Genomic DNA, 27,331 nt, shown 5'->3' with positions numbered 1-27,331 from the left:
ACACAACAATAACATCTGATGTGAATGAATCAAGATTATACTTTTTTGTGTGTCAGATCAGCAAAAATATATACTTTTTGGTGTGCTTCAGAATTTTAGCAACTTGCTTATATGTACCATGAGATGAAAAAGGTTGAAAATCACTGTCTAGAGGTCTGTAATGATCCACATACCTTGTGAAACAGGAGGGCTTTGTGATGTAGTCTGTTGGTCTGGTTGCATCCTCTGTGAGGCAGAGATGACAAGGCCTAGAATATGGACTCATTAGGTTTCAAGATCTTGAAAGCCTAGGAAGAGGATGGCTAGGTTTAGATCATGTTGAACCCTACATTTGTTCTATGGGAAATAGGATATCCCTTATACACTTATGGCTCCATCATCATTATTGCATTTATTATTTGGCAAGCGAAAAAGAACCATCAAAGATTGAAGTTGGGACCTAACAAGAGCGGTGGCCGGGTAGGGAAAAACTATATCCATGACTGAACCGATTAAGCCTCAAATGAGATTTTATTTCCTTATTTTCTCTTGTTACTCTTACTCCCTGCTTTTTTAATGGGGGTATCCTTATTGGCTCCCAGAACTGCTCTAAATGTGGGTGATTCTTCTGGTTGGTAGGCATTTTAAAAACATATATTTTTATTGATTTCAGAGAGGAAGGGAGAGGGAGAGAGAGATAGAAACATCAACAATGAGAGAGAATAACTGATTGGCTGACTCCTGCACACCCCACATTGGGGACTGAGCCCGCAATCCAGGCATGTGCCCTGACCGGAAATTGAACTTCTACCTCCTGACTCATAGGTCAATGCTCAACCACTGAGCCCTGCCAGCCAGGCTGGTTGGTAAGCATTTAGAGACTTGGATGGCTAAAGTCCCTTGGCTACTAGACCATCCATCCTTTAATCTGTTCCATTTATTTCTCCTGTCTCATTCTGATTTCTCCACAGAATTTGTTCAGAGAATTGGGGGTGGAAGTATGGAGTATGGAAGTGCCTCAAAATGAATCAGAAATAAGAAAAAGGAAATGATGGGGTGGAAAAGGCTGAGTAGGAAAAAGAAAGGTAGAAGAATGTATAAAATTGGTATACAGAAAAAAGTTGGGAAATATTTGCAGGTTTTGTCTCATTTTGACATGAAAACAAAGTATGCTCCAGCTTCATATTCGAACTTTTTTGTTGTTTTGTTTTTAGCATCAAAGGAGAATCAAACAAAGGACTAAAGATAGAACGTCAAGAGGTAAAGTCCCAGTCTCTTCTCTGACTCCCCTCCACTGTGGGCAAGGGTCCCATGGAACGTTTCTCTGACCTTCAGCTTCCTATAGTATGTCCCTGACTCCTCTCCTATTCCATGTGACACTGTCTCCTGGTTTCTCAGCTAGAAAACATTCCCGTAAAGAAGATGAGAAGCCATGGGAGCTGCTCTCTGTTATGAAAAGGTGATCACTTGCTCTTTGTAGTCTTCCAACTCCAGCCTGAACTGTCATGATTTCTCTACTTGGCTTGGGACAGGGATGAAAAGAGGGATGATGAATAGGAGGGAATCAGACACAGCAGAGGCTGGAGCATTGGTTGAGGGGGTTGCCAGGGCAAGGGAGGCCTCACATATCTCAGGAGGCGGAGTCCTAGTTCTGCTCCGGGCTAAGCTCACAGTGCTCCTGGAATTCAGAATTTGACTTGTACTTAATTCCTAAAAGGCTCTACATGGATGTGCACTCAGCCACGAGACAAGTTATTCAGCCAAGAGAATGGATAAATAAGTGCATACATAAGTCATCACTGTCATATTCTTCTTACAGCTCCACCCTTTCAAGGGCAGAACCCTGGGCCCTGCTGACATTACCTCCTCTGGTTCTGTCTTCAGGGAACCCAGTTCCTGAGACAGCCCCCAGCCAGGAGCTTGTCATCTCATCCTCTTCTTAAAATCTGTAGAGAAAGGGATTGGCTCCCAAGAGATGTTATTTATAGATACAACAACTTATCAGAGTCCCTAGAATGCAGAGTTCTCACACAAGTACCTTATTTTCCACTGCTTAGAAATACTAAATACCAGGCCATGGCCTTCTTAGTCACAAATGAGACTGAGCCCAGGTTCTACCTGGTGATGGCCCTGGTGATGCCCCATCAGCTAACCATTGGCTCCCCCATCCTTTGTTCCCATCTCTGGTTAAGCTTCTCAGCCCAGGTCAATAAAGAACTCACCCACCTCTCAGTCACTCATGACTCTGTGCTCTCATGGGTTGTCTGCAACCTTGCCCAACAAGCCCCAGACCCTCAGCCCAGCATACCATAACTTGCAAAGTGGCAATTTCTTAGGAAGAAAAGTAGGGGAGTAAACACTGGGTGGGGCATATGCCCCAGGGTGTAAAGGACTCAGAGGGCAGGGCCAATCTTCAGGCCACAGCTTCCAAAGAGGCAGCTGTCACCCCATCAATAACAGTTGCCATGTTTCCTCTTCCAGCCAGAGCTGGTTTCCTCAGGAGGGAAGTGTGCGGAGGCTCCTGTGTGCAGATCCCTACTGCCCTGTCTGCAATGCTATGGCTCTGGAGATTAAGCAGTTGCTGGCCAGTGAGAAAACCCCGATCTCTCCCACTTCATCGAGGCGATCGCAGGGCTCCTCTTGCCTAGATATCTTGTCCGTGTCTAATTTGTCTTTTGGTCAAAGTCAGAGTTCCCAGCACTCCAGAGAGCTTTCAGTTCCACCTGTAACCCCCTCAATGACACAACTAAAGGATCACAAATCCTTAACCCAGTCAGCTCCCCAGTCAACTGGTGCATTCAGCATCCAAGATTACTGGGCTGACCACCAACTAAGGCAGGAATTTCAAGCACCAGATGTGTTCTGGGATGCAAGAGATCCGTCTTCCTCAAGCCTTGAGGAGTGCAGGATTCCTGTGAACCAACAGAACAAGAAGAGCAACACCGAATGTGTCTCAGAGAAACAAGGTCAGCAGCCCTTGAATACCTTTTCCTTCCCTGAACCCAAAGCTCACAAACCTAAAATACCCCCATGGCCTTGCATTCCCTTCACCTGTTGTTCCTATGTCACAAAAGGTGTGAGGTATCTTTAAATACAGATAGATAAATTCATGCATTTCTATAGCTGAGGGCTTCCAAGATGTGTGGAAGAGGCCCCATGGCAGCTTATACAAGCCTGGAGGGAAAAAACAACCTTTTCTTTCATCAGAATGCTGCCTCTAAGGCCTTCTGTTGTCTCACTGACTCAGTTTCTCAGTGACTCCCTGCAAGGGTACTCATGCAGGTGCTGATCAAGGTGATCAGTGACAGCATCTGGTGAAGTTTGTTGCTGCTGGTCAAGACCTGTCAGTATTCAGGGTGTCAGTTCCTGATCCATGTAAAGACTTATTGCTGCCTCCACATAGGGGCTTATTTTTGGGGGCGTAAAGTAACCAAGTTGCTTCCAGGGCCCCTGGGGTCATGGGAGGTCAGCCAGTCCACCCAGACTTTCTGGGTTTTTGGAGAATCCACTATGGATCCAGAGCAAATATCACTGCAAGCAAATCCCAAACTCCATGACTCACCCTTTGGTTACTAAGTGGTCTCTGTCCATTACCTCGGCAACACACTGAGAACTCAGTGTGTTATCTGCAGCATAAACACAGCTGTTTTTCTATGGTTCCTCTTTTCTGCACAGTCCCTGGTCCACCCCTGGAGATCTCTCCACAAGAGGGGAGTCCCCAGTCCCTTTTTCTTCAATGATTTCTCCTTAATCTCTACTGTCGGTTAGCTCTACTTTCTTCCCACATTTCTGAATTTGGGCTTCTCCATCTGGCTATCAACAAGCCCATATCAATGTCCCATTTCCAACTCTGACCAATTGTGAAGCCTTGGAGTGGCCCTGCTGCAAATGAAGTTCCAGCTTCAGTGGGACTTGCCAGCTGTTGCCCAGAGATCTCTGTAGATGCAGAGAACCGTGCAATATAAGCCCTGTGACATGTTAAGCAACCTGTCTCCTGAGACTCAGGGGCCTTCCTGTTGGGGAAGCCTATTTCAGTCAGGAAGAGGCAGGTAGTGTTTTCCTGGAGCAGGCCCAGAGCTGCTGGAGTTCCACCTTCAGAAGGGGTCAGTTTAGCAGGTCAATTCACCATTGGTAGGGCCTGCTCCAGAAGATCCAGCAGTCCATCCAGTTTCTTCTGTCCCCTGATGACCAGCAGCCCTTTCCCTGAAGCAGCACACTAACCAGTGTGAGTGTCCCCCAGTCTGCAGACCTAGAGGCCCGTGGGGATAGGGACCTGTTCTGATACATTGTGGCAACAGGACCAGTTCACAGTTGCTTGCCCTGGCCAAGGCAATGTTGCAGAGCCAGACTCCAAATGGAGAAGATCTACTAGGGTATTGTCCCTGCCCATGTCTGCACTGGGGGGACTGTAAATCACTGGGTCTGCAGCATTTCAGGGACCCTGGAAGCAACTTTGTTCCCTTACACCCCAGAAAATAAACTCCTGTGTGGAGGCAGCAATCAACCCTTAGATGGATCAGGAAATAACACTCTGAATACTGACAGGTCTTGACCAGCAGCAACAAACCTCACCAGATGCTGTCACTGATCACCCTGATTAGCACCTGCATGGGTATCTTTGCAGGGAGTCACTGAGAAACTGAGTCAGTGAGACAAGTTTTGATCTTTCTGTCAGGGGTGCCGTCTCTTTACTATATGGCTTTCTCCAAGGTCATGGTCCCAGCAATCAGTAGCCAATCAGCAAACACAGAGATGGAGCCTGGGTTTGTTGGGGGTCCAATAGAGCCTCTGACTCAATCTCATGTAAACAGCAATGTATAAGTCCTGGGCCATGCTTTCAGGATGCCAATGAAACTTGTGCAGACAGTGCTCGAGCATTCCAGATTGAAGTACAGGTGAATGGATATGGTGCCTCTAGATAGCCAGACATATCCTAGTACCCTGTTCACTCCATATACCCATCTTGGCTGAACTAAATTTTTACCTGAAAAAGAAATTCCTGGAGATACATTTGGGACATCTCATAATGACAAAGGAGTACAGGGGAGGAACTGTGGCTATCTCAAGGAAGAGCTGTGCCAAGGAGTCCTTTAGGAGTCTAAACAACCAAGGGAAAACATTGTCCCAGGAGCTCCCCATTCCACCAGGCATCCCATGTGCCCCAGAAGGGTCCACTTTAAAGAAGAGCTTGCAAATAAACTAAGGTGGTGCACAGAACCAAAAGCAAGCTAATTCCAGAGCAGTCCTTATGGTTCTGCTCACTGGACCTTCAAGATCTCACAACCCAGTGGGGACATGACAGAGATTCAGGTGCTTTGTGTTCAGCTGGAGGCCAGTGTGAACAACCCCAGCCAGGAGGAGCCCTAGGCTCCTTAGCCCCAGGTCTCTACAAGATAAAGACAACTCCCTACTCCAGCAGATAAAATAGAGGACCCAGGGAAACTCAAAACAGCAGAGAATTACAGAGAAGGGAGTGCAACACTGAGGCTCTCCCAACCAGAGAGAACATCTACTGTGCCAAAACTCAAGGTTAAGTAGGGACACTTCTAAATCAGACCACCAGAGCCCCTGACTTCCCAAATGTATCTCCAGGATCTTTCTCAAATAAAATTTTAGTTTGACCAAGATGGTTGCCTTGGGTGAGTAGGGACTAGCAATGACAAGTCTGGATCTATAGGGTCACCATCTCCATTCTTTCAACTTACTGCTCCTTGTTAGCACATTCACCAGCTTCTCCCTCTCCTTGAGTTCTTAGACCATCCTCCAGGATTTCTTGGGGCAGAATGCCCAGATAAGAATGGTCTGCAGGGCTGGTAGAGCAAGCTGAATGACCTCATCCAAATAAGGATTCCTGAGAATGCCAAATCTGGAATGTCCAGAGCTGAAAAGGCCTGACCTTACAGGATCAACTTACTGGACCACCATTCACTAGGTCAAATTTTACAAGTTCAGCATTTGAAGGGGCCCACATTTTTCAGATCTAAACATTTCAGGAACAAAATTTGTAGGGTCACACTTTCTAGGTCAGGAACTTTAGGGTCTGGTAAAGGCATCTCATATTCACAAGAGCCCTACCCTTCCAGAAGCTGCAGAAGCTGGCTTGGGAAATAAGATGAAGCATTTTCCACACTGGATTAAACCCAAGGTGAAAGATCAAGGGGATAAGGAACCCATTCTCCTTTCTAAGGATGAGACAGTGGCCAAAACCACGACCAAAAAGGTTGAGAAGAGTCCACCCTCCACCAGAGGCCATGTGAAGCAATAGAGGACAAGAATATCACCTTCTTTGATGCCCACCAGTGCCTAGACAATGAACTCCAGCAACACCCCTTCGAGCCTGGCCACTCCTGGTTCCAGTGCCTTTCCCACAACAGATCTAAGCACTGTCCTCAGCTGACTTGTGCCACTCAACCAAAAATCCATGCCAGATCTCAAATCTCACCTCAGCAGGAGGCACTGGTCTATACAGGGAGAAAACCCATTCCAGAAAAAAAGGAGTTCAGGGTTTCCAAAACCTCTGCATATCCTTGAAAAAGGCTGTCATCATTTCCATTTATGTACAGGTGAGGCAGTACCTTCTCCAAATATACACTATAACTCTATGCAAAGAACCACTTGTTTTTGCCTCCTTGTTTTCAATGTCATATGTAATGAAGAGAGTAGAGGAAGTAGTACTTCCAATATGGGATAAGAGCTTAAATGCATATTTCAGATGAATTATCATTTCATGTAACTCAGCTCCATCCTGAAATACAGATAAAGGGACCTGATCAGAAAAGGAAGACCCTTCTCTAAGGTGCATTGAAGCCGAAGATCAGGCTTGAATTCTTCTGATAGTGTCTTTTGGGCCCCAGAGGAGCAATGTGAACATGAAGACAGGACAAGAAGTAGTGGCCAGGAATCCAGTGCATTTTTGACCCATAGACACAATTTATGGATAACCCCTCTATATCCAGAACCTGTAGAAGGTTTTTAGAGGAGTGTGCACCATCCTTGGGGAGGTGCTTTGTGTTTATCAAAAGCACAAAGCTAATATGACAGATGTCAAAAGTAAATGATAGCACCTTCCCTCTCTGTGCCCTGTTGTTACTGCTTAACTCTTTAAGGGTAAGCCATCTGGGAACCTGCTGTAGCCTGTTGCCTGTTTGACCCTCATTGCCTTTCAGTTGCATGAATGAATGCCTCCTAAAATGAAGAACAGTTGATGAGAAGTTCCTCAAAAGGGTCACAATAAAAATGACTTTTAGCTGAATTTTGCATTCAACAATTCAAATATCTGAGTACTTTATATGCTAGGTACTATGCCAGACCCTAGGGACATAATAGTGAACAACCCACAGGCCCTCCTCCAATGGAGCTCATGGAATCATGGAGTAGACAGTTAAGTAAAAAGTCACTAAAAGCCCAGCCAGCATGGCTCAGTGGTTGAGTCAGGAGGTCACAGTTTGATTCCTGGTCAGGGCATATGCCCAGGTTGCGGGCTCAATCCCCAGTGTGAGGCTTGTAGGAGGCAGCCAATCAATGATTATCTCTCATCATTGATGCTTCTATCTCTCTCTTCCTCTCCCTTCCTATCTGTAATCAATAAAAAAATATATTTTTTAAAAGTCACTAAAAGCTGGTTAGAGAAATAAGTGACAGGGAGATATAAAGTACAGCATAGGGAATATAGTCAATAACATTGTAATAAATATGTATAGTGTCAGATGGGTACTAGATTTATCAGAGTGATCACTTCAGAAGTTATGTAATATCCAATCACTGGGTTATACACCTGAAATTAACGTAATATTGTATGTCAACTGTAATTGAAAAATTAAAATTATATTTTGAAAAAGAAATGTGACAGACACAGAGGACACTTAACCTAGGCTTAGAAATTTTCCTGGAAGACATGACACATAGACTGAGTTTCAAAGGATGAGCAGAAGTTAGCCAGCAAGGAGGTGGGGGTAGAGAGGTTCCCCAGGCTGAGTACAGCATAAGCAAAGGCATGGTGTCAAACTAATGGGCATGCCATGTTGGAAAACAGTGACTTGCTCCAGAAGTACCTGCAATAATCAAGAGTATATTAAAATGGTTGAAGGTTCAGAATGAGGTTGGCTAGTGGGAGAATGAATGACATTCAATCATCTATTTTTTCATTTCCTTAACTAATATGAGAGCCTATTCTATGCCAAGCACTTGTGGGCATTGGAAATACAGCAGTGAACAAAAGAGGGGGGAAACTAGGTCCCCAGTGAGCTTTCATTGGTGGTGCACTAGAGAGGGAGACAAAAACAAGCATAAGTAAAAAAATAGAGTATGTATAAGATGACAAAATATATGCCAAAAAAAAAACCAGGGTAAGAATCTTGGGGAAAACATAGGTGGGATATAGTTTAAATAGGGGATTCAGGGCAGGTGTCACTAAGACATCAACATGTGAACATGACTAGAGGGAGAAAGTAAACCACATGGATAACTGAGGAAGAGGACTCAGTTAAATATAGCTAATGCACATGCCTGGAGGCTGGAGCATGCCTAACCTATTCTAAGGAGCAAGGGCAGTGAGCCTGAAGCAGAATAATCCTATATAATGAAAGAGTAATATGCAAATTGACCAAACAGCAGAATGACCTGTCACTATGATGTGCACTGACCACCAGGGGGCAGACCCTCAACACAGGGAGCACCGCTCGGCCAGAAGCCGGGCTCACGTGAGCCCAGCGGCAGTGGCAGGAGCCTCTCCTGCCTCTGCTGCAGGTGGGTGGACATCCCCCAAGGGTCCCGGACTGCGAGAGGGTGCAGGCTGGGCTGAGGGACGCCCCCTCCCCCGCCCAGTGCACAAATCTCATGCACTGGTCCTCTAGTCAAGGGATAAAGTACTAGAGGATGAAGTCAGAGTGGTAAAGGATGCAGATGAGGTAAGGCCTAGAAGGTCATTGCAAAGACATGGACTCTGAGTGAATGGGGGAGCTCTCAGAGGATCTGCTTAGATCTGACTTATTTTATTATATTATTTTTTTAATTTAATCTTTATTGTTCAGATTAGTACAATTGTTCCTCTTTTTTCCCCCATAGCTCCCCTCCACCTGGTTCCCACCCCACCCTTTGCCCTTAACCTGCCCCCCACCTCGACACTGTCCTCATCCATAGGTGTACGATTTTTGTCCAGTCTCTTCCCAGACCCCCACACCCCTTCCCCCCTGAGAATTGTCAGTCCACTCCCTTTCTATGCTCCTGATTCTATTATATTCACCAGTTTATTCTGTTCATCAGATTTTTTTATTCACTTGATTTTTAGATTCACTCGTTGATAGACATGTATTTGTTCATAATTTTTATCTTTACCTTTTTCTTCTCTTCTTCTTCTTAAAGAATACTTTTCAGTATTTCATATAATACTGGTTTGGTGGTGATGAACTCCTTTAGCTTTTTCTTATCTGTGAAGCTCTTTATCTGCCCTTCAATTCTGAATGATAGCTTTGCTGGATAGAGTAATCTTGGTTGTAGGTTCTTGCTATTCATCACTTTTAATATTTCTTGCCACTCCCTTCTGCCTGCATAGTTTCTGTTGAGAAATCAGCTGACAGTCGTATGGGTGCTCCCTTGTAGGTAACTGTTTTTCTATTGCTGCTTTTAATATTCTCTCTTTGTCTTTCTCTCTTGGCATTTTAATTATGATGTGTCTTGGTGTGGTCCTCTTTGGATTCCTTTTGTTTGGGGTTCTGTGCACTTCCTGGACTTGTAAGTCTATTTCTTTCACCAGGTGGGGGAAGTTTTCGGTCATTATTTCTTCAAATAGGTTTTCAGTATCTTGCTCTCTCTCTTCTTCTGGCACCCCCATAATTCAGATGTTGGTACACTTGAAGTTGTCCCAGAGGCTCCTTACACTATCTTCAAATTTTTGGATTCTTTTTCCTTTTTGCTTTTCCGGTTGAGTGTTTTTTGCTTCTTTGTATTTCAAATCTTTGACTTGATTCTTGCGATCCTCTAGTCTGCTGTTGGATCTCTGTATAATATTTTTTATTTCAGTCAGTGTATGCTTAATTTCTAGTTGGTCCTTTTTCATGTCCTTGAGGGTCTCACTAAATTTATCAGCCTTTTCTAGAAAATTCTTGAAAAACCTTATAACTGTGGTTTTGAACTCTATATCTAGTTGTTTGCTTTCCTCCATTTCTTTCATTTGTAATCTATTTCTTTGTCCTCACATTTTGGCTGCTTCCCTGAGTTGATAGAGTGGCTTTGTGTGCTAGGTGTCCTATAGGGCCCAATGGCTCAGCCTTCCCAGTTACCTGAGGTGGACACTCTTGGTGGGCCCCTTTGTGGGCTGTGTGCACAGTTTTGTTGTAGTTAAGCCTTGATTGTTGTTGGTATCACTGGGAGGAATTGACCTCCAGGCCAATTGGCTGTGAGGATCAGTTGTGTGTACGATGGGAGAACTTCTGTGCTGGAGACACCCTTATGAGACAAGACTTTCAAAAGCCTCTGTGCTCAGCTTGGATGGGGCGGAGTCTCAGGGTGGAGCAGACAGCATTGGTTTCCTGTCAGCCCTGTCCTACTAGGCCCCTGTGTCTCAGTGTCCCGTGGTAATTACTGCAAGCACCTCGGAGAGAAAGCCGCCCTCGAGTTCCACCCACTGCCAGACAGTCCAGTTTGTCCCAGAATGAGTCTGGGTCCCCAGAGTCTCGCCCAGAACTGGAGTTCAGTGCAGTCGGGAGCTTTTGTCTCCCTCCCACTTGAGAAAGCCAGCCGCGTACTCAGTTGCCCGCCCTCTCCGCGCACGCGCCTCGGTACCTCTGCCTTCCATAGTTCCTCTGAGTCTCAGTGTGCTTTTCTCTTTCCTGACAGTCCAGTTTCTCCCCGTATGAGTCGGGGTCCCCAGAGTCTCGCCCAGAACTGGAGTTCAGCGCAGTCGGGAGCTTTTGTCTCCCTCCCGCTTGAGAAAGCCAGCCGCGCACTCAGTTGCCAGCCCTCTCAGCGCGCGTCTCAGTACCTCTGCCTCCTGCAGCTCCTCTGAGTCTCAGTGTGCTTTTCTCTTTCCTTCTAGTTGTAGAATTTCTACTCAGCCAGCCTTCCTGTGGTTCTGGATGATGTCCGTTTGTCTTTTAGTTGTAGTTTTGAAATTGTTGTGCGAGGCAGCAGTTTAGGTGTTTACCTATGCCGCCATCTTGGTTTCTCTTATTTCTTAATTTTAAAATAATACAGGCATACATTTTTTTAAAAAATCCTCACCTAAGGATATTTTTTCTATTGATTTCTGGAGAGAAATGGAAAGGAGGAAGGAGGGGAAGAGAGAGAGAGAAACATCGATTGGTTGCCTCTTGCACATGGCCCTACTGGGATTGGGGAACCTGCAACTGAGGTACGTGCCCTTGACCAGGAATTGAACCCACCCTTGATCAAGAATCGAACCCAAGACCCTGGGTGTCCTTGGGCTGCCACTTTAACCACTGAGCCAAACCAGCTAGGGTCTGACTTCTACTTTAAAAGGATCACTTAGGCTGCAGTGCTAATAGAGGGTTGAGTCTATAGACTTGGGTAGAAGCAGGGAGGTTAGTTATGAGGTTACTCCAGTGATGGTAGTAGCAGAGAAGATTGGAAGTGTTTAGATGCTGGATTCTTTTTGAAGGTAAAGACAACAGGATATATAGATAGATTCGATGTGGGCAGTTAGAGAAGAAAAAGTCAAGGATGACACCAACGTTTTTGGCCTAAACAAATGGCAAGATGGAGTTGCCATTAACTGATGTGAGAAATACCAGGATTGGAGTAGGGCAGCGATTTTCAACCGGTATGTCAAAATAATTTTTAAAACATGCAATACCTGACTATTTAGTCAGGGGCACTGACCTCTTTTCCTTTAGATGGTCAAATAAAAAAATTACAACCACTGACACAATGATAGCCATCCAACTTGAATGAATCTAAATTATACCATTTTTTAAATCAGATCAGCAAAAAAATGTTTAGTGTGCTGTAGAATTTTAGTAATTAGGTTATGTGTGCTATGAGATGAAAAAGGTTGAAAATCACTGGAGTAGGGTGATATATGTGATTGGTTGTGTGTGTGGTTGGGTAATTAGGAGTTCAGTTTTGTACAGTTAGAGATGGATATTGGACATTCAAGTGTATACATTGAGTAGATGTTTTAGACATATGAATCTAGAGTTCAGGGAAGGGTCCAGTCTTTAGGCAGGCAAGAAGACAGCTAGAGAAATAGATATACATAGAGGATGATGATAGATAACAGATAGATACATAGTTAGATAGATGAATTTAAAAACATGAACCATGAGAGAGGCTGGGGAAGTAGACCAATGACTACATCAATGTGATGAGTACTATGGTGTGTGGGGTCCTACCACAGGAGGAAGTACTCAGCTGATGAGAAGAACCCTAGGGTCACATAAAGGGGTCACAATAAAAATGACCTTAAGAGGCATGGTTTGATTCCCAGGTTGCAGGCTCAATCCCTAGTGTGGGGCATGCGGAAGGCGGCCAATCAATGATACTCTCTCATCATTGGTGTTTCTCTCTCTCTCTCTCTCTCTCTCTCTCTCTCTCTCTCTCTCCCTTCCTCTCTTAAATATAAAATATGTATATTTTTATAAAGAGGCACATTGCTCTCAACAATTAAAATATTTGAGTAACTGACTGTGTTCCAGGAACTATGCCAGACACAACATTCACCAAGACACAGGCCTTGCTTCCATGGAGGTCATTATCTTATGGGGTAGACAGTCTCACATGCCCAAATTATCTAATCAAAATATACACTTGCATGTCCAATATTCATCTCAAAAGTGAACTCCTGATTCCATGTATCCACCACCACCACCCAATCACACATACCAAATCTGTTTTCACCACAGTAATTCCCACATCTGTTAATGGCACCTGTCTCTTGCCAGTTGTTCAGGCCAAAAACATTGGTGTCGTCATTGACTTTTGTTTCTAACAGTCCACTTCTAATCCATCAGTAAACCCTTTTGTCTCTACCTTCAAAACAAATGCAGAACATGACCACTTCTCACCTCCTCTGCAGCTACGATTACTGCAAATAGTGTCATAACTAATCTCCCAGCTTCTTCCTGACACAATACCTCCAACGGTCTATCCTCAACACAGAATCCTGATGGTCTCCAGGGAAGGTCCTGGCTACAGATGATTGGTTGATTGATTGATTGATTGATTGATTGACTGATGTATATAAAACCATGAGACCAGGTGGTCACAAAGGGAATAAGTATAAATGAAGGAGAGAAGCATCAGAAGGGCTGTTGTTTCCTTATGATGTGGTAAGGGGGACTGTGGGATGCCCCTGCCTCTCTAATTCCTAAGGAAATCCAGGATGACTCAACATTCTATCAAATGAAGAGGAGGTAGGTGGTGGCAGGATTCCCTACCTCTGGTGGGACCCTAATACTTAGCATGATGTGTTCATTGCTATCAGGATGCAGAAAAGCCAGGATGGGAAGAAGCAAGAATGTGTCCCTCCTCTGAATGGCAATTTTGTGCCTAAGGGATGGGGCCCCCTAGTGTGGCCTCTAGAACAAGAAGGCACAAGATCCAGACCTGCTGAGCCAACACCCTCCAGGTGTTTTCCTAAAGCATCCCCAGAGATAATAGGAGGTCTTGTGACAGGCACATCCTCCCTGCCTGGTGGGATTTGGGCAGAGAGTCATGTGAAGGGATGCCTGAGAGATGGAAAGTGACTCAGAGGGGTCGCAACAGCATCAGATGGGAAGCCAAGGTTAATGTGCACACATCCTGTTTTAGGTGGAGCAGGTCCTTCCCATGGTCCCCCATAGGCTTTTACCTGCCCCAGCAGATTTCTATTATGGAATTTCAGGCAACTGACCACCACAATTGCCTGACTTTTTACCTGCTCACTCCACCCTTGCTGGGAAGTCATAGAAATATGCTGAGCACAGGAGTGAGTGTGAGACCTCTCCTTGCTTTTGCTCAATCCTGTCATTCCAGCCTCTTGCCAGCAGGGGGCCAGAGTCTCTAAGTATAAACTGAAAGTCCCTGCCCTGCTAGAATTCCCAGCCTGTTGAAATGCTCAGACTCAATGTTAGCTCTACCTGTCCGCTCAAATTCTAGTTCTCCTCTGTGGGACTTTGAGTACAACATCCGCTACCCCTATATCCCCACATCCTCTGAATCTCATCCTCCTTCCACAGCTTCATTTTTATTTTGGCTAACCTTCCCATTGTCATCCTATATTTGCCTCTGCCTGTGTAGGCTGAAACCCTAGGAAGATGTTGATAATGTATGAACAGTGAAAAAAGCAAGTTAGAAAAATATGCCTATTATAGTATAATTTTTTAATTATTGAAACTATTTTTAGAGCTTTAGGTTTGCAGAAATATTGAACAGCAAGTACAGAGTTCTCATATGTCCACTTCCCACCCTTAGTCACATACAGTTTCCCATATTATTAACATCTTGCATTTAGTGTGGGGCGTTTGTTACAATTGATGAGCCAATACCAATATATTATTGCTAAAGTTAATAGTTTACAGTAGGGTTCACTTTTGGGTTTTGGCCAATGTATAGTGACATGTATCCACCATTACAATGTCATATAGAATATTTCACTGCCCTAAAAATACTGTGTTCCATCTCTTTATCCCTTTTTCCTTTTTTTTTTTTAACCCCTGGAAACCATTGATCTTTTTTTTTTTTAATTGTGCTAAGATATACATAACATTTTCACCATTTTTTATTGATTTTATTGGGCTGACATTGGTTAATAAAATTACCAATGTTGTGTAACCATCACCACTACCGACTTCCAAAACTTTTCATCAACCCAAACAGAAACTCTATACCCATTAAACAATTCCCCATTTCCCCCACCCTATCCCCAGTACCTGTTAACTTCTACTCTACCTTTTGTCTCTATCAATTTCCCTCTTGTAGGTACTTCATATAAGTGAAATCATACAATATTTGTCCTTTTGTGTCTGGCTTATTTTGCATAGCACAATGTATTCATGGTTCATCCATGTTGAAGCATCATGTATGCGAATTTAATTTCTTTTTATGGCTAAATAATTTTCAATTTTATGTATACTAGAGGCCCAGTGCATGAATTCGTGTACGGATGGGGTCCCTCTGGGTGGCCTGTGGGGATCGAGCCTAAACCCGCAGTCCAATGCCGCCTACAGCTCCTACCTGCCGCTCCCACTCATCCTGACCCCACTGCACCTGCAGTGGGCTTGCGCCCAATCAGTCCCAATCGGGAGAGGCTCATGCTGCCCACAGCAGCACTCGCCAGCTGTGAACCCTGTGTCTGGCACCCTCCCGAAGGGAGTGGCCTGCAGGATCTGGCCGAAACCAGCTCTATGACATCCCCCGAGGGTTCCTGGATTGTGAGAGGGTGCAGACCAGGCCAAGGGACCCCACTGGTGCATGATCAGGGCTGGGGAGGGACTGCGGGAGGGCTCCAGGGTATGTCCGGCCCATCTCGCTCAGTCCTGATCCTCCAAACCCCAGCAGCAAGCTAACCTACTGGTAGGAGTGTCTGCCCCCTGGTGGTCAGTGCATGTCATAGTGAGCGGTTGAGCGGCCTTAGCATATCATTAGCATATTACGCTTTGATTGGCTGAACAGTTGACTGGTCATTGGATGACCGGACAGTTAGCTTATTAGGCTTTTATTATATAGGATAGCACCTTTAATTTATCCATTCATCTGTTGATGGACATTTGGGTTGTTTCAATCATTTGACTATCATGATAAATGGTTCTATGAACATGATGTGCAAGTATGTTTTTGAGTTCCTACTTCCAGTTCTTTTGGATATATACCTAGGAGTGGATTTGCTGGATCAGATGGTAATTCTATGTTTAATTTTTAAGGGAATCACTGCCAATTGTTTTTCATAGCAGCTGCACCAGCAGTGCACAAGGGTTCCAATTTTTTCACATCCTTGCCAACACTTGTTCTCTCTTTTTAAAAAATAATAACTATGCTAATGGGTATGAAATGTTATCTCATAGTAATTTTGATTTTCATTTCTTTAATGACTAATTACGTTGAGCATCTTTTCATGTGTTTATTGGCTATGTGTATCTTCTTTGGAGAAACGTTTAAGTCCAATGTCCATTTTAAAATTGGTTTGGGTTTTTTTTGTGTGTGTTTTGGTTGTTGACCACCAATTTTTTTTATTGTCTTTATAGTTTTGCCTTTTCCAGTATGGTTCAGAGTTGGAATCATATAGTATGTAGTCTTTTCAGTTTGACTTCTTTCACTTAGCAAAATATATTTCCTCCATGTCTTAAATGGATTGCTAGCTCATTTCTTCTTAATGCTGAATAATATTCCATTGTATAGATTTACTATGGTTTGATTATTCATTCACCTTTTGAAGGTATATTGGTTGCTTCTAAAGTCTAGCAATTATGAAAAACGCTGTTATAAACATTTAAGTGCAGGGTTTTTTGTGTGTGTGTACATACATTTTCAGTAAATTTGGTTAATAAGGAAGAACACAATTGCTGGATCCATATGGTAAGAGTACTTTAGTTTTGTAAGAAACTGCCAAACTGTTTTCAAAGGAGTAGTACTGTTGTGCATTCCCACCAGCAGTGAATGAGAGTTCTTGTTGCTCCACATCCTTACAAGCATTTGGTGGTGTCAGTGTTCTAGATTTTGGCCATTTTATTAAGTGTGTAGTGGTATCTCATAGTTGCTTTAATTTTCAATTCTCTAATGATATATGATGTTGAACATCTTTTGATATGCTTACTTGCTATTTGTACATATTTGGTGAGGTGTTCAGGTCTTTTGTCCATTTCTAAATTGGGTTGTTCATTTTCTTATTATCGAATTTTAAGAGATTTTTGTATATTTTGGGTGCCAGTCCTTTATTAAATAGGTGTTTTGCAAAGATTCTCTCTCAGTGTGGATTGTCTTTTCATTTTCTCTTAACAATGTCTTTTGGAGAACAGAAGATTTTAGCTTTAATGAAGTCGAACTTAACAATTTTTTTTTCATGGATTGTGCTTTTGGTTATATATCTAAAAAGTCATCACTAAACCCAATATATATTTTCTCATAATCTCATTCTTGAAAGAAAAAATGTATGTATGGCTGTATTTTTCATCTTTTCATTAATCTGTACTTTTAATTTTTTTACATTGCAATTTAATTTTTTGTTAGGTAATAAAATAACCTGGGTTGGCAACATAGTGGCTTTTTTTAGTTTTATATATAATACTCTGTGACCCAGAAAACAGCTTTACTGCTCTGAATTCCATTTTCTCTATCAGTGAGCATTAGAGCAGAGAGTCGGAGTTCCCTTTCTGTCATAAACATCTAGAATGCTCATGCTTTAAAAAAAAATTATTTTAATGGGCCTAATTGGGGCAGAGGAGGAGTGTGTATGTATGTATAAACTTTTTAAAGGCTATTCACCTATAAGTTTCTTTTCTTTCTTTTTTTTTAATCCTCACCTGAGGATATGTTTTGCATTGATTTTACAGAGAAAGGAAAGGAGAAGGAGAGAGAGAGAAACATCTATGTGAGAAGCATTCGATGGGTTGCCTCATGCATGTGCCCCAACCGGGGATGGGACCCACAGTCTGCGTAGGTGCCCTGACTGAGAATCAAGCCCACAAACCTTTAGTATATGGGACGATACTCTAACTACTGGATAACACCAGCCAGTGCTCATCTAGAAGTTTCTTAAAGTGAGAGGTAGACCTATAGTCCCTAGACACTGCCCACATGCCTCACAAGCACAGCTGTACTCTATGGTTAGGTGGGAAAGCAAGTTCTCAACATGCTGTGAGAGGAACAGGCATAGGCACACCACACCAAAAGGAACAATGCAGCCCTGCTCATGTGGCTCTGTGGTTGAGCATTGATCGTTCCATGCACTGAGAGGTTGTTGGTTCAATTCCCAGTCAGGGCACATGCTCAGATTGCAGGCTGGATCCCTGATAGGTGGTGTGCAGGAGGCAGCCGATAGATGTTTCTCATCTCTCTCTCTCTCTCTCTCTCTCTCTCTCTCTCTCTCCCCTCCATCTCCCTTCCTCTCTTTCTAAAATCAATTTAAAAAGCATATTAAAAACAAAGTGATTATTGATAGGTATGTATTTATTGACATTTTATTCTTTTAACTATGTTCTTCCATGTTTTTCTTTTTCTTCTACTTCTTAAAGCAGGCCCTTTAATATTTCTTATAATACTGGCTTAATGGTAACAAACTCACTTAGCTTTTTCTTGTCTGGGGAACTCTATATTCCTCCTTCAATTTTAAATTATAGCCTTGCCGGGTAGTAGTCTTGGTTTTAGGTCCTTGCTTTTCATCACTTTGAATATTTCATGCCAATCCCTCCTGGCCTGAAATGTTTCTGTTGAAAAATCAGCTGACAGTCTTATGGGAGCTCCCTTGTAGGTAACAAACTGCTTTTCTCTTGTCATTTTTAAGATTCTTTCTTTGTCTTTAACCTTTGCCATTTTAATCATGATGTGTCTTGGTGTAGACCATCAGTAGATGAGTGGATAAAAAAACTGTGGTACATTTACACAATGGAATACTACTCAGCCGTTAAAAAAGAAGGAAATCTTACCTTTTGTGACAGCATAGATGGACCTGAAGAGTATTATGCTAAGTGAAATAAGCCAGTCAGAGAAAGACAAATACTGTACATGGAATCTAATGAACAAAATAAACCAACAAACAGAGTGGAGACACACTCATGGATATAGAGAACAGACTGATAGCTGTCAGAGGGGAGGGGTTTGGGGGATGGGTGAGAAGAGACAATAGTATGGTGATTGCCACAGGGAAGGGGGTGGGGAAGGAAGAAGGGAGAAAGGGCAAAATGGTGATGGAAAGAGACTTGATTTGGGGTGGTAAACACACAACACAATTTACAGAGGATGTATTATAGAATTGTATTCCTAAAACCTATATGATTTTATTAACCAATGTCACCCCCATAAATTCAATTAAAAAAAAGGATCCCAAACAAAAAAAAATGAATATAAAATTCTGTTTAGATTGTTGGCTCTTTCTTCTTCAGTCTTATCTTGGAAACTACATTAAATATCTTGAGAGCAGGAAAGCAACTCTACTGAAATGTCTTTGTACACTTGACACTACCCAGCTTAGGGATGAATACAGATTGGGGGTTCACAATACCAGTTGGGTGGAGGATTGAATACTGGGGAAAGGACCAATTAGCCTCTGCATATATTTTGAGCTCAAGGATTTTTGGCTGTGAGACTAATTCATCTAGGGCAAGACTCTCTCAAGGAAATTCAGAAATCCTGGAGTGTTAGAGAAATATGACAGTATCCACTGAGGTAGGGAAGGTAACATAAATGGAAAGAGTATAGGAGTGATGGGCCCTGAGGATGAATTAAGAAACAAGAAGCCTCCTTGATGGTTTTAAATACCCAGGTAAAAAAAATAAAAAATATATATTTCTTCAAGCAAACAGCAGACATCCAGAGTAGATGAGTACATTTAACCAGGTCAACAACTAGTTTATGACCTTAAATCAGAAGTGGCCACTAACCCATCTCTGCAGGTAGTCATCACCACGAGCAGATAGAGTTCTATAACATGGTAACAAACAAACAAAAAACCAGCTCTAGAAAATCAACTGTTAAAAGTACTCCATACATGAGTCTCATTAGAGTATCTCCATGGAAGACAGTGTTTACAATCTCTTCCCACTCATCTGCAAGCTTAAGGCCACACAGACTGAGAGGCACTCCTTCCTGCCTCCCATAGTGGCAATTGGAGATACTGCTACCTTGGCCATACTGAGGAGTTTTCATAGATACTTTCCCTGCCATATTAGCCATGGTCCCCTTTATGCACCTCTGATTTCCCATCACACATTGCTTATAATACCAAAGCTCTCCATTTCCAAGCCATAACCAGATTCTACCCACCCTAAGTTTGTGTATGCTTCTTACATACATTTCCAGTATTGATGGGGGTGAAGATCCATCTGTACCTCTTTCTCAAGAGGTGTCCTGTGTCCCTAGACACTCAGTTTTCTGGGGACAGGTGACCAGAAAACTGTCATGATGGAGAGAACCAAGTCATCAGGCTGGTGTAGAGTGTGGAAAGTGAAGACAAAGTGGGCACATAGACACTGCCTATGCGTGGGTACCTTTAGTCTCTGGCTCTGTAACCTTTAAAGACAACCAGACACACTCATCGACAGACTGAATCACCACACAAACTTCCTTAAGGCATAAAAGTCTTTGACACTTTCTGTCTTGTGAAACAGAAAGACTTTGTGATGTAGTCGGGTGACATGGTTCTATCCTCTGTGAGGTGGAAATTACAAGGCATGGCATTGGGGGTCATTAGGTACTAATGACCTAGATATAGGGAAGGGTCATCTCCTCGTACTTATGAGTTTTAGACCATGTTGAATCCTACTTTTATCCTATGGGATTTGATGTATCCCTTATATACCTATGGCTCCATCTTTATTATTGTACTAATTATCTGGCAAGTGAAAAGGAGTTACCATGGATTAAGGTTAGAACCTAGAAGGAGCTGCTGTCAGGTAGGGAAATATTGACTATGATTAAACTAATTAAGCCTCGGATAAGAAGCTTTTAAGATCTCAGAGTCTCTCCTTTTACCTTCCCCACCCATTTTTATACCATACATTTATTTACTTTAATATGGTACTTTTCTTCTCAGAAACTAGAATAATTCCTTACCAGACTATCCCGGCAATGTATTCTAATGGAAAAATCAAGAACCTTTCTATTAACCTTGGATAGAGACCTAGATTAAATGAAATCTATATCACTAGATCTTAGAAAACTCCCCAATATGAAGGATTCTTTCCATTAGTGGTCCATTAAGGTACTTGTTAGCAAAGGTCCTTTGGCTATTAGATCTACACACCCTTTAATTTGTTCCACTCTTTCTCATTTCATCATAAACCTCACATAGAACTTCCCTTGAAAATGAAAGGGAGATAAAGAGTATGGAAGTCTTTTTTTTTTTTCATGCTAACACATAAAGGCAATATTAGATGAAAGTCTATGTGTTTTCATAGAAATCCTGGTGAAGCCCTCAGCTTGTTTGCATACATCATTTTAAAAAAAAATAATTATTGTTGAAAGTATTACATATGTCCTCTTTTTCCCCCATTGACCCCCTCCGGCCTTCTCCTCCTTCCTCCTCTCCCCTAAGCCTTCAGCACCCTATTATCTGTGTCCATGGGTTATGCATATATACATACAAGGTCTTTGGTTGATTACCTCCAACCCACCCACTCTCCCCCACCTACCCACTCTCCCCCGCCTACCCACTCTCCCCCACCTACCCACTCTCCCCCACCTACCCACTCTCCCCCGCCTACCCACCCTCATCCGCCTTCCCTTTGAGATTCCACACACTGTCTCATGCTTTGAGTATGGAAGAGTCTTGAAATGAATCAGAAGCAAGCAGAGAAGGGAAATGTTGGGGTGAAAAGGATGGAGACGGAAATGAAAGTAAATAAAAATATAGACATATAAATAGAAAGGGATTAGTAAACAGATTTGTCTCATTTTTGACATAAAAATGTCCCAGTTTCATGCTTTAACTTTTTTGTCTTTAAGCGTCACCGAAAACTCAGGCAAAGGGCTAGAGATGCAGCATCAAGAGGTAAAGTCCTAGTCTCTTCTCTGACTCCCCTCCACTGTGGGCAATGTTCTCATGAATTTTATCCTTCTTTGATCTCTGGTACCAGGGACAGGTACTCTAACCACTAAAGGTTCCAATTCTCCAAGTCAACAAATTCTCCTAGATAACCTTTTGGGTGGGAAATCAGAGCCTGGGAATGTTCCAAAATCCTCCATCTTACCCCAAGGAATGAAGAACGAGGAAGTGGGGCAGAAGTGCTTAACTGAGTAGTTTACTACTTTTATGAACCAATGGAAGTCCCTTCATCTCTCAGTCTTTTATTCATTAAATAGGTACTTGAAGATCCTGCCTCACTTACAGTGTGATTGTGAGGCTCCAATGAGATTAGGTCTTGGACAACCCATTGTAATTGGTTAAGTTGTATGCAGATGTGCCTTAGAGAATTGACTGTTGGGATTTCCAATCTTCTCTTATTCAAAGGCCTTCATTTGGATGCCCTATAGGATGCCCCTCAATCCTTTCCCATTCCATGTAACACTGTCTCCTGGTTTATTTTTGTTGTTTATTTTTTGTCTCCTGGTTTCTCAGCTAGAAAACATTCCTGCAAAGAAGATGAGAAGCCATGGGAGCTGCTCTCTGTCATGAAAAGGTGATCACTTGCTCTTTGTAGTCTTCCAACTCCAGCCTGAACTGTCATGATTTCTATACTTGGCCTGGGACAGGGATGAAAAGAGAGCTGATGACTGGGAAGGAGTCAGACACAGCAGAGGCTGGAGCATTGGTTGAGGGGGTTGCCAGGACAAGGAAGGCTCAGACATCTCAGGGGAGAGGAGTCTCCTACTTCTGCTCTGGGCTAAGCTCACAGTGCTCCTGGAATTCAGAATCTGATTTGTACTTAATTCATAAAAGGCTCTACATGGATCTAAACTCAGCTACAAGACAGTTATTCAGCCAAGAGAATGGATAAATAAGTGCATACATAAGTCATCACTGTCATATTCTTCTTACAGCTCCACACTTTCAAGAGCAGACCCCTGGGCCCTGCTGACATTATCTCCTCTGGTTCTGTCTTCAGGGAGCCCAGTTTCTGAGACAGCCCCCAGCCAGTAGCCAATTATCTCATATTCTTCTTAAAACCCCTAGCGTCTAGGGGTTTTAAGAAGAATATGAATTAGGGCCTAGAGAAAGGGATTGGCTCCCAAGAGATGTTATTTATAGATACAGCAACTTATCAGAGTCCCTAGAATGCAGAGTTTCCACAAGTACCTTTTTTTCCAGAGTTTGGAAATATTGAATACCAGTCTGTGGCTTTTTTAACCCAAATGAGACTGACTCCAGGTTCTACTTGGTGATGTTCCAGGTGATGCCCCATCAGCTAAGCACTGGCTCCCCGACCTGCCATATTTCCTTCTCCTGGTCAACTTCCCCATATGGGTCAGCCGAGAACTCACCCCACTTCCCAGTTGTTCATGGCCAGGTGTTCTCATGAATGGCCTGAGACCTTGCCCTACAGGCCCCACAAGCTCAGTCCAGCACACTATAACCTGCCCAATGGCATTTTCCTACAAAGAAAAGTTTAGGAGTACGCACTAGAGTCAGGGAGAGGCCCCAGGCTGTACAGGACTAGGAAGGACAGGACCAATCTTCGGGCCACAACTTCCAAAGAGAAAGATGTCACTCCATCATTAACAGTAACCATGTTTTCTCTTCCAGCCACAGCTGGCTTCCTCAGGAGGGAAGTGTGCGGAGCCTCCTCTGTGCCGATACCTACTGCCAAATCTGCAATGCCATGGCGCTGGAGATCCAGCGGTTGCTTGTGGGTGAGAACAGCCCGGTCTCTGCCACTTCACCAGGACCATCAGAGGTCTCCCCTTGCCTAGAGATTTTGTCCAAGTCCAATTTGTCTTTTGAGCAGAGTCTAGAGCATCATTCCATGCACCCAAAAAAGCTTTCATTTCCTTCTGCAGCCCCTTCAGTGTCAAAATTTATGGATCAGAAATCCTTAACCTTGTCAGCTGCACAGTCAGTTAGTTCAGATAACATCAAAGATTGTGAGGCTAAACACTCGCAGCTAGAGCAGGCAATTCAAGTGCAAGAAATTGCAGTGGATTCAGAGACTATAGTTTCTTCAAGGTTTGAAGAGCCTAGGAATACAGTGAACCAGCAGAATATATTGAAGAGCAATTGCAACCTTGTGTATGGGAACCAAGGTCACCTGCCCTTGCATCCCCAGGTCCCTCTGCTAATCCTGAACCAAGAAATCACTACCCTGACACATTCTATGGCCTTGCCTATCGTCACTATCCTCCCTTCCTACCTGCCATTCTCCAGTCCTGAAGTCCTGAGGCTTCTTGAGGTACATGTAAAAAAATGGATGCATTTCCAGAGGTGGGGGCTGCCTAGACGTGTAGAGAAGTCTCTGAGGCAGTTTATGCCAAACCAGCCATTGTTTTACCAACTTGTAAACAACCAACCAGTTTCTTTCATCCAAAATGATATTGCTAAATTCTCTGTAGAGAAATTTGCGACCATTTCTTATCAGACCTGGGGTTCATATATGACTGGCCAGGCTACCCAGGCATTCTGGGTTTCTGAATGGTCCATTATAAACCGAATACAAAGACACCACCACTACCAGCAAAACCCAAACCATGTGGTGACTCTAGCCTTGCCATCTCCAGCTGTTAGAGATGTAAGTAGCCTCTACATATTTCCTGGGCAACAGGCTAATGACTCAGTGGGCCACTTACAGCAGAAATACATCCAACTATTCTGTGGCTTACCTTCTCTACACAGTGAGTCACTGGCTGACACCTCCTTGGGCTCTCAAGATCACTCCACACATGGGAGCATGTCCAAGCTCTCCTTGGAGGATCCTTTTCTCTTCAAGGAGCTCTCCTCCCTCCCTCTGCTGCCTAAAACTCCACCTCACTCAGCCCCACCCTCTTCCCCATGTTCCCCAAATTGGGTCATGCCATCTGACCATCAACAAGCTCAGATCAATGTCCCGTTTCTGACTCTGGCTGAGTGTGAAGCCTTAGAGTGGCACCTGCTGCAGAGGCGGCTCCAGCGTCAGTGGGGTTTGCCAGCTGTTCTCCAGAGAGCTCAGCACACCCAGAACCCCGTGCAATATAAGTCTTGTGGCACAGCCCAGTCCCCTCGGACTGTGAAAACTTCCTGGCCAGGAAAGCCCATTTCTGTCCTCACAAGGGAGCTGTTCTGGTCAGAGCATGCCCGGAGGCTGCTGGACTTCCACCTCCAGAGGCAGCTGATTCACCATCGCTGGGGCCTGCCCCAGATGATCCAGCAGTCCTTCCAGTTGCTCCTGGCCCCCACTCACCAGCAGACTCCATCCTGGAGCAGCAAAGCCCTAGCCAATGGGAGTGTTTCCCAACATTCAGCCCTAGAGGCTACTGGTGCTGATGACCCTTTCTCACCCTTTAAGGACCCAGTGTCAGTCCTCATGCCACACTTATTTGACCAGGTCAAGGCAATACTGCAGAGCCACATCAACTCCAAATGTGGGCAGATTCATGAGGGTAAGGTCCCTGCCCATGTGTATAGGTCTTGTGAGGGCCTAATTCCTGGGGGCCTCAAAGTGGCTCCCTTCACTTACATCCCAGAAAGCAAGCTCTTGGAACTACAGGCAGCAACCGACCCTGACCTACAACAGAAAGTTAGGCCCTGGATGCCAACAGTCCTTGATCAGCAGCAACAGGCCTCCCCAGATGCTGTCACTGAGCCTCGTAAACTAACTCACGCCCTGTCCAAGGAAGTCCTTGAGAAACTGGAGGTGATTTTAAGGCACAAGTATCTGGCCTTCTTGTCAGGGCTGAATCCTCTTTATTACCTGGCTCCCTCTAAGGCCAATGCCCCAGCAATCACTACTCGTGCTGCCCGCACAGAGGTGGTACCTGAGGCTGTCAAAATCTTAAGAGAACCTCTGGCTCAGATGATCTCACTTGAAGAGCAGTGTCTAAGTCGTGAGCCATTTTTTCAAGGTACCAATGAGACTTGTGCAGAAATTGCAGGTGATTTTCAGTCTGAAGTGCAAGTGGAAGGAATGATTAAGATGGAGCCTCTAGAGAGGCAGATAGAGTCTGCTCGGCCCTACTTATTCAAAAGGCCCATCTTGGCCAAACTAAATTTCCACCTGAGAAGGAAGATTTTAGAGATACAATGGGGAATTCCCACAAAGGCAAGGGAGTCCAGGGAGCAAACTGTAGCAATCCCAGAGAACACATCCACACAGGAGTGTCTTAGGAGTCTAAACAACCAAGGAAAAACATGCCTCCAGGAGCTGCCCATCCCACCAGACATTCCCTGTGCCCCACATCCAAAGTGGCTCTACCTTAAGGAACAGTTATCCACTGAGTTAAAGGCAGTGCAGCAGAACCAGAAGCAACCTAGTTCCAGAGCAGCACTCCATGGTTCTGCCCATGGGCCCTCCAAGATGACTCAGCCCTGTAGAGACATGACAGAGGGCCCAGTGCTTTGTGTGCAGCTGGAGGCCAGTGTGAACCAGCCTAGCCTGGAGGAGTCCCAGGTCCCTGAGTCCCAACGCCCTGGCAAGAGCAAGTACTCAGCTCCTGTCCCCATGCTGACTGAAAAGAAAGAGGACCCAAGGAAACCCAAATCGTCAGGAAAACGTGGAGAAGGAGATGCAGGGTTTGTGCTCTTTTCAACAAGAGAAAAAGGCCACCCAGTAGCTCAGAGGCCAAAAGGGATGCTTCTGAACAGGACACCCCAAAGACCTTGGCTACGGAGACATGGCTTTCACCTTGATGCTCTCTGTCAACACAGTTCCCAGCATCGCCCTCAGCTTAAGCCCCCAGACCTCCTTCCAGGAGTCCCTGGTCGGAAGGAATCTAAGAAGAATGACCTAGGAAAAACAACCAAGGAAAGTCGAACCAGGCTCAATGTCAGCCTCAAGGGAGCAAGGATTCCTAAGAATGCCCAGCCTGTTGGGCCCCAGGCGTCACAGGGCCAGCCTGTCCTGGCCCAACTCATTCAGCATAAGCCATTACAGGGCCAAACTTTGCAAGGTCAGGTATTGCAGGGGCAGGTGATGCCAGCCCATACTCACAAGAGGCCCAGCTTTCCAGAATCAAACTTGAGATATAAGATGAAATCCTTTCTGCAGTATATAAACCTCAAGGCAAAAGGCAAAGAACACAAGGAATCCATGTTTGTGACAGCTGTGAAAGTGGCCAACACCAGAAAAGAAAGTGGAGCAAAGAGGCTGGCTCCAGCCAAAAGTCCCATGGAGCAAACTAAGACAGAGACGAAGATAAGAGGGGACCACAAAGCCCAATCTCCCCTGACTGAGAAGCAGGTGGGCCTGGCCTCCTTGGAAGGCTCCCATTCCCCAAACAGTAAGCTCAGGCACCGCTCCTGCTCCAGTCAACTCCAGTCTGCCTCAGGCTTAGGCCAGCCCCATCATTGTCCTCGGCACTGTCCTTGAGTGGCTTGTGCCACCCAACCAGGATCCCACCCTAATTCTCAACTCTTTCCTCAGAGGAAAAAGTTGGCCTGCTCAAGGAGACCTAGCACAATCAAAGGACTTTGTAGGCTCCTCCACGCCTGCATCCCTTAAATGGATAGCTAATGTCTTTTTCATTAATGTGCAGTGCGGCAGCACTCCACCCAAAGTACAGTCTGTATCTCTAAGCAAAGAATTGTCTGTCTGTTCCTTTCCTCCACTGTGGCGTGTTGAGGGAAGCTAAAATGTCCTTCCTG

General features: G+C 44.2%; 2 protein-coding genes across 2 annotated transcripts; both read left to right on the top strand.

The window, feature by feature from the left end:
• Window positions 1–315: 315 nt before the first annotated feature.
• SPATA31F3 (SPATA31 subfamily F member 3) lies at window positions 316–6,244 on the top strand (the record flags this gene model as incomplete). The annotated part of the gene is made up of 3 exons (XM_080668310.1): window positions 316–459; window positions 2,480–2,567; window positions 6,063–6,244. 3 exons carry the CDS (start codon window positions 316–318, stop codon window positions 6,242–6,244), a joined length of 414 nt encoding a protein of 137 aa, XP_080524436.1.
• On the top strand, window positions 2,857–27,188 carry LOC308248343 (protein SPATA31F1-like; the record flags this gene model as incomplete). Its single annotated transcript, XM_080668309.1, is given in 5 exon segments — window positions 2,857–2,945; window positions 21,568–21,613; window positions 22,181–22,241; window positions 23,306–27,053; window positions 27,057–27,188. Coding segments are annotated over 3 exon segments (3,888 nt in total). The 5' UTR covers window positions 2,857–2,945; window positions 21,568–21,613; window positions 22,181–22,233.
• Window positions 27,189–27,331: the final 143 nt, after the last annotated feature.

The sequence above is a fragment of the Plecotus auritus genome (assembly GCF_963455305.1).
Source record: "Plecotus auritus genome assembly, chromosome: 5".
Lineage (NCBI taxonomy): Eukaryota > Metazoa > Chordata > Mammalia > Chiroptera > Vespertilionidae > Plecotus > Plecotus auritus.
The sequence above is the reverse complement of the archived record's forward strand: the minus strand, read 5'-3'. Positions and strand labels throughout refer to the sequence as shown.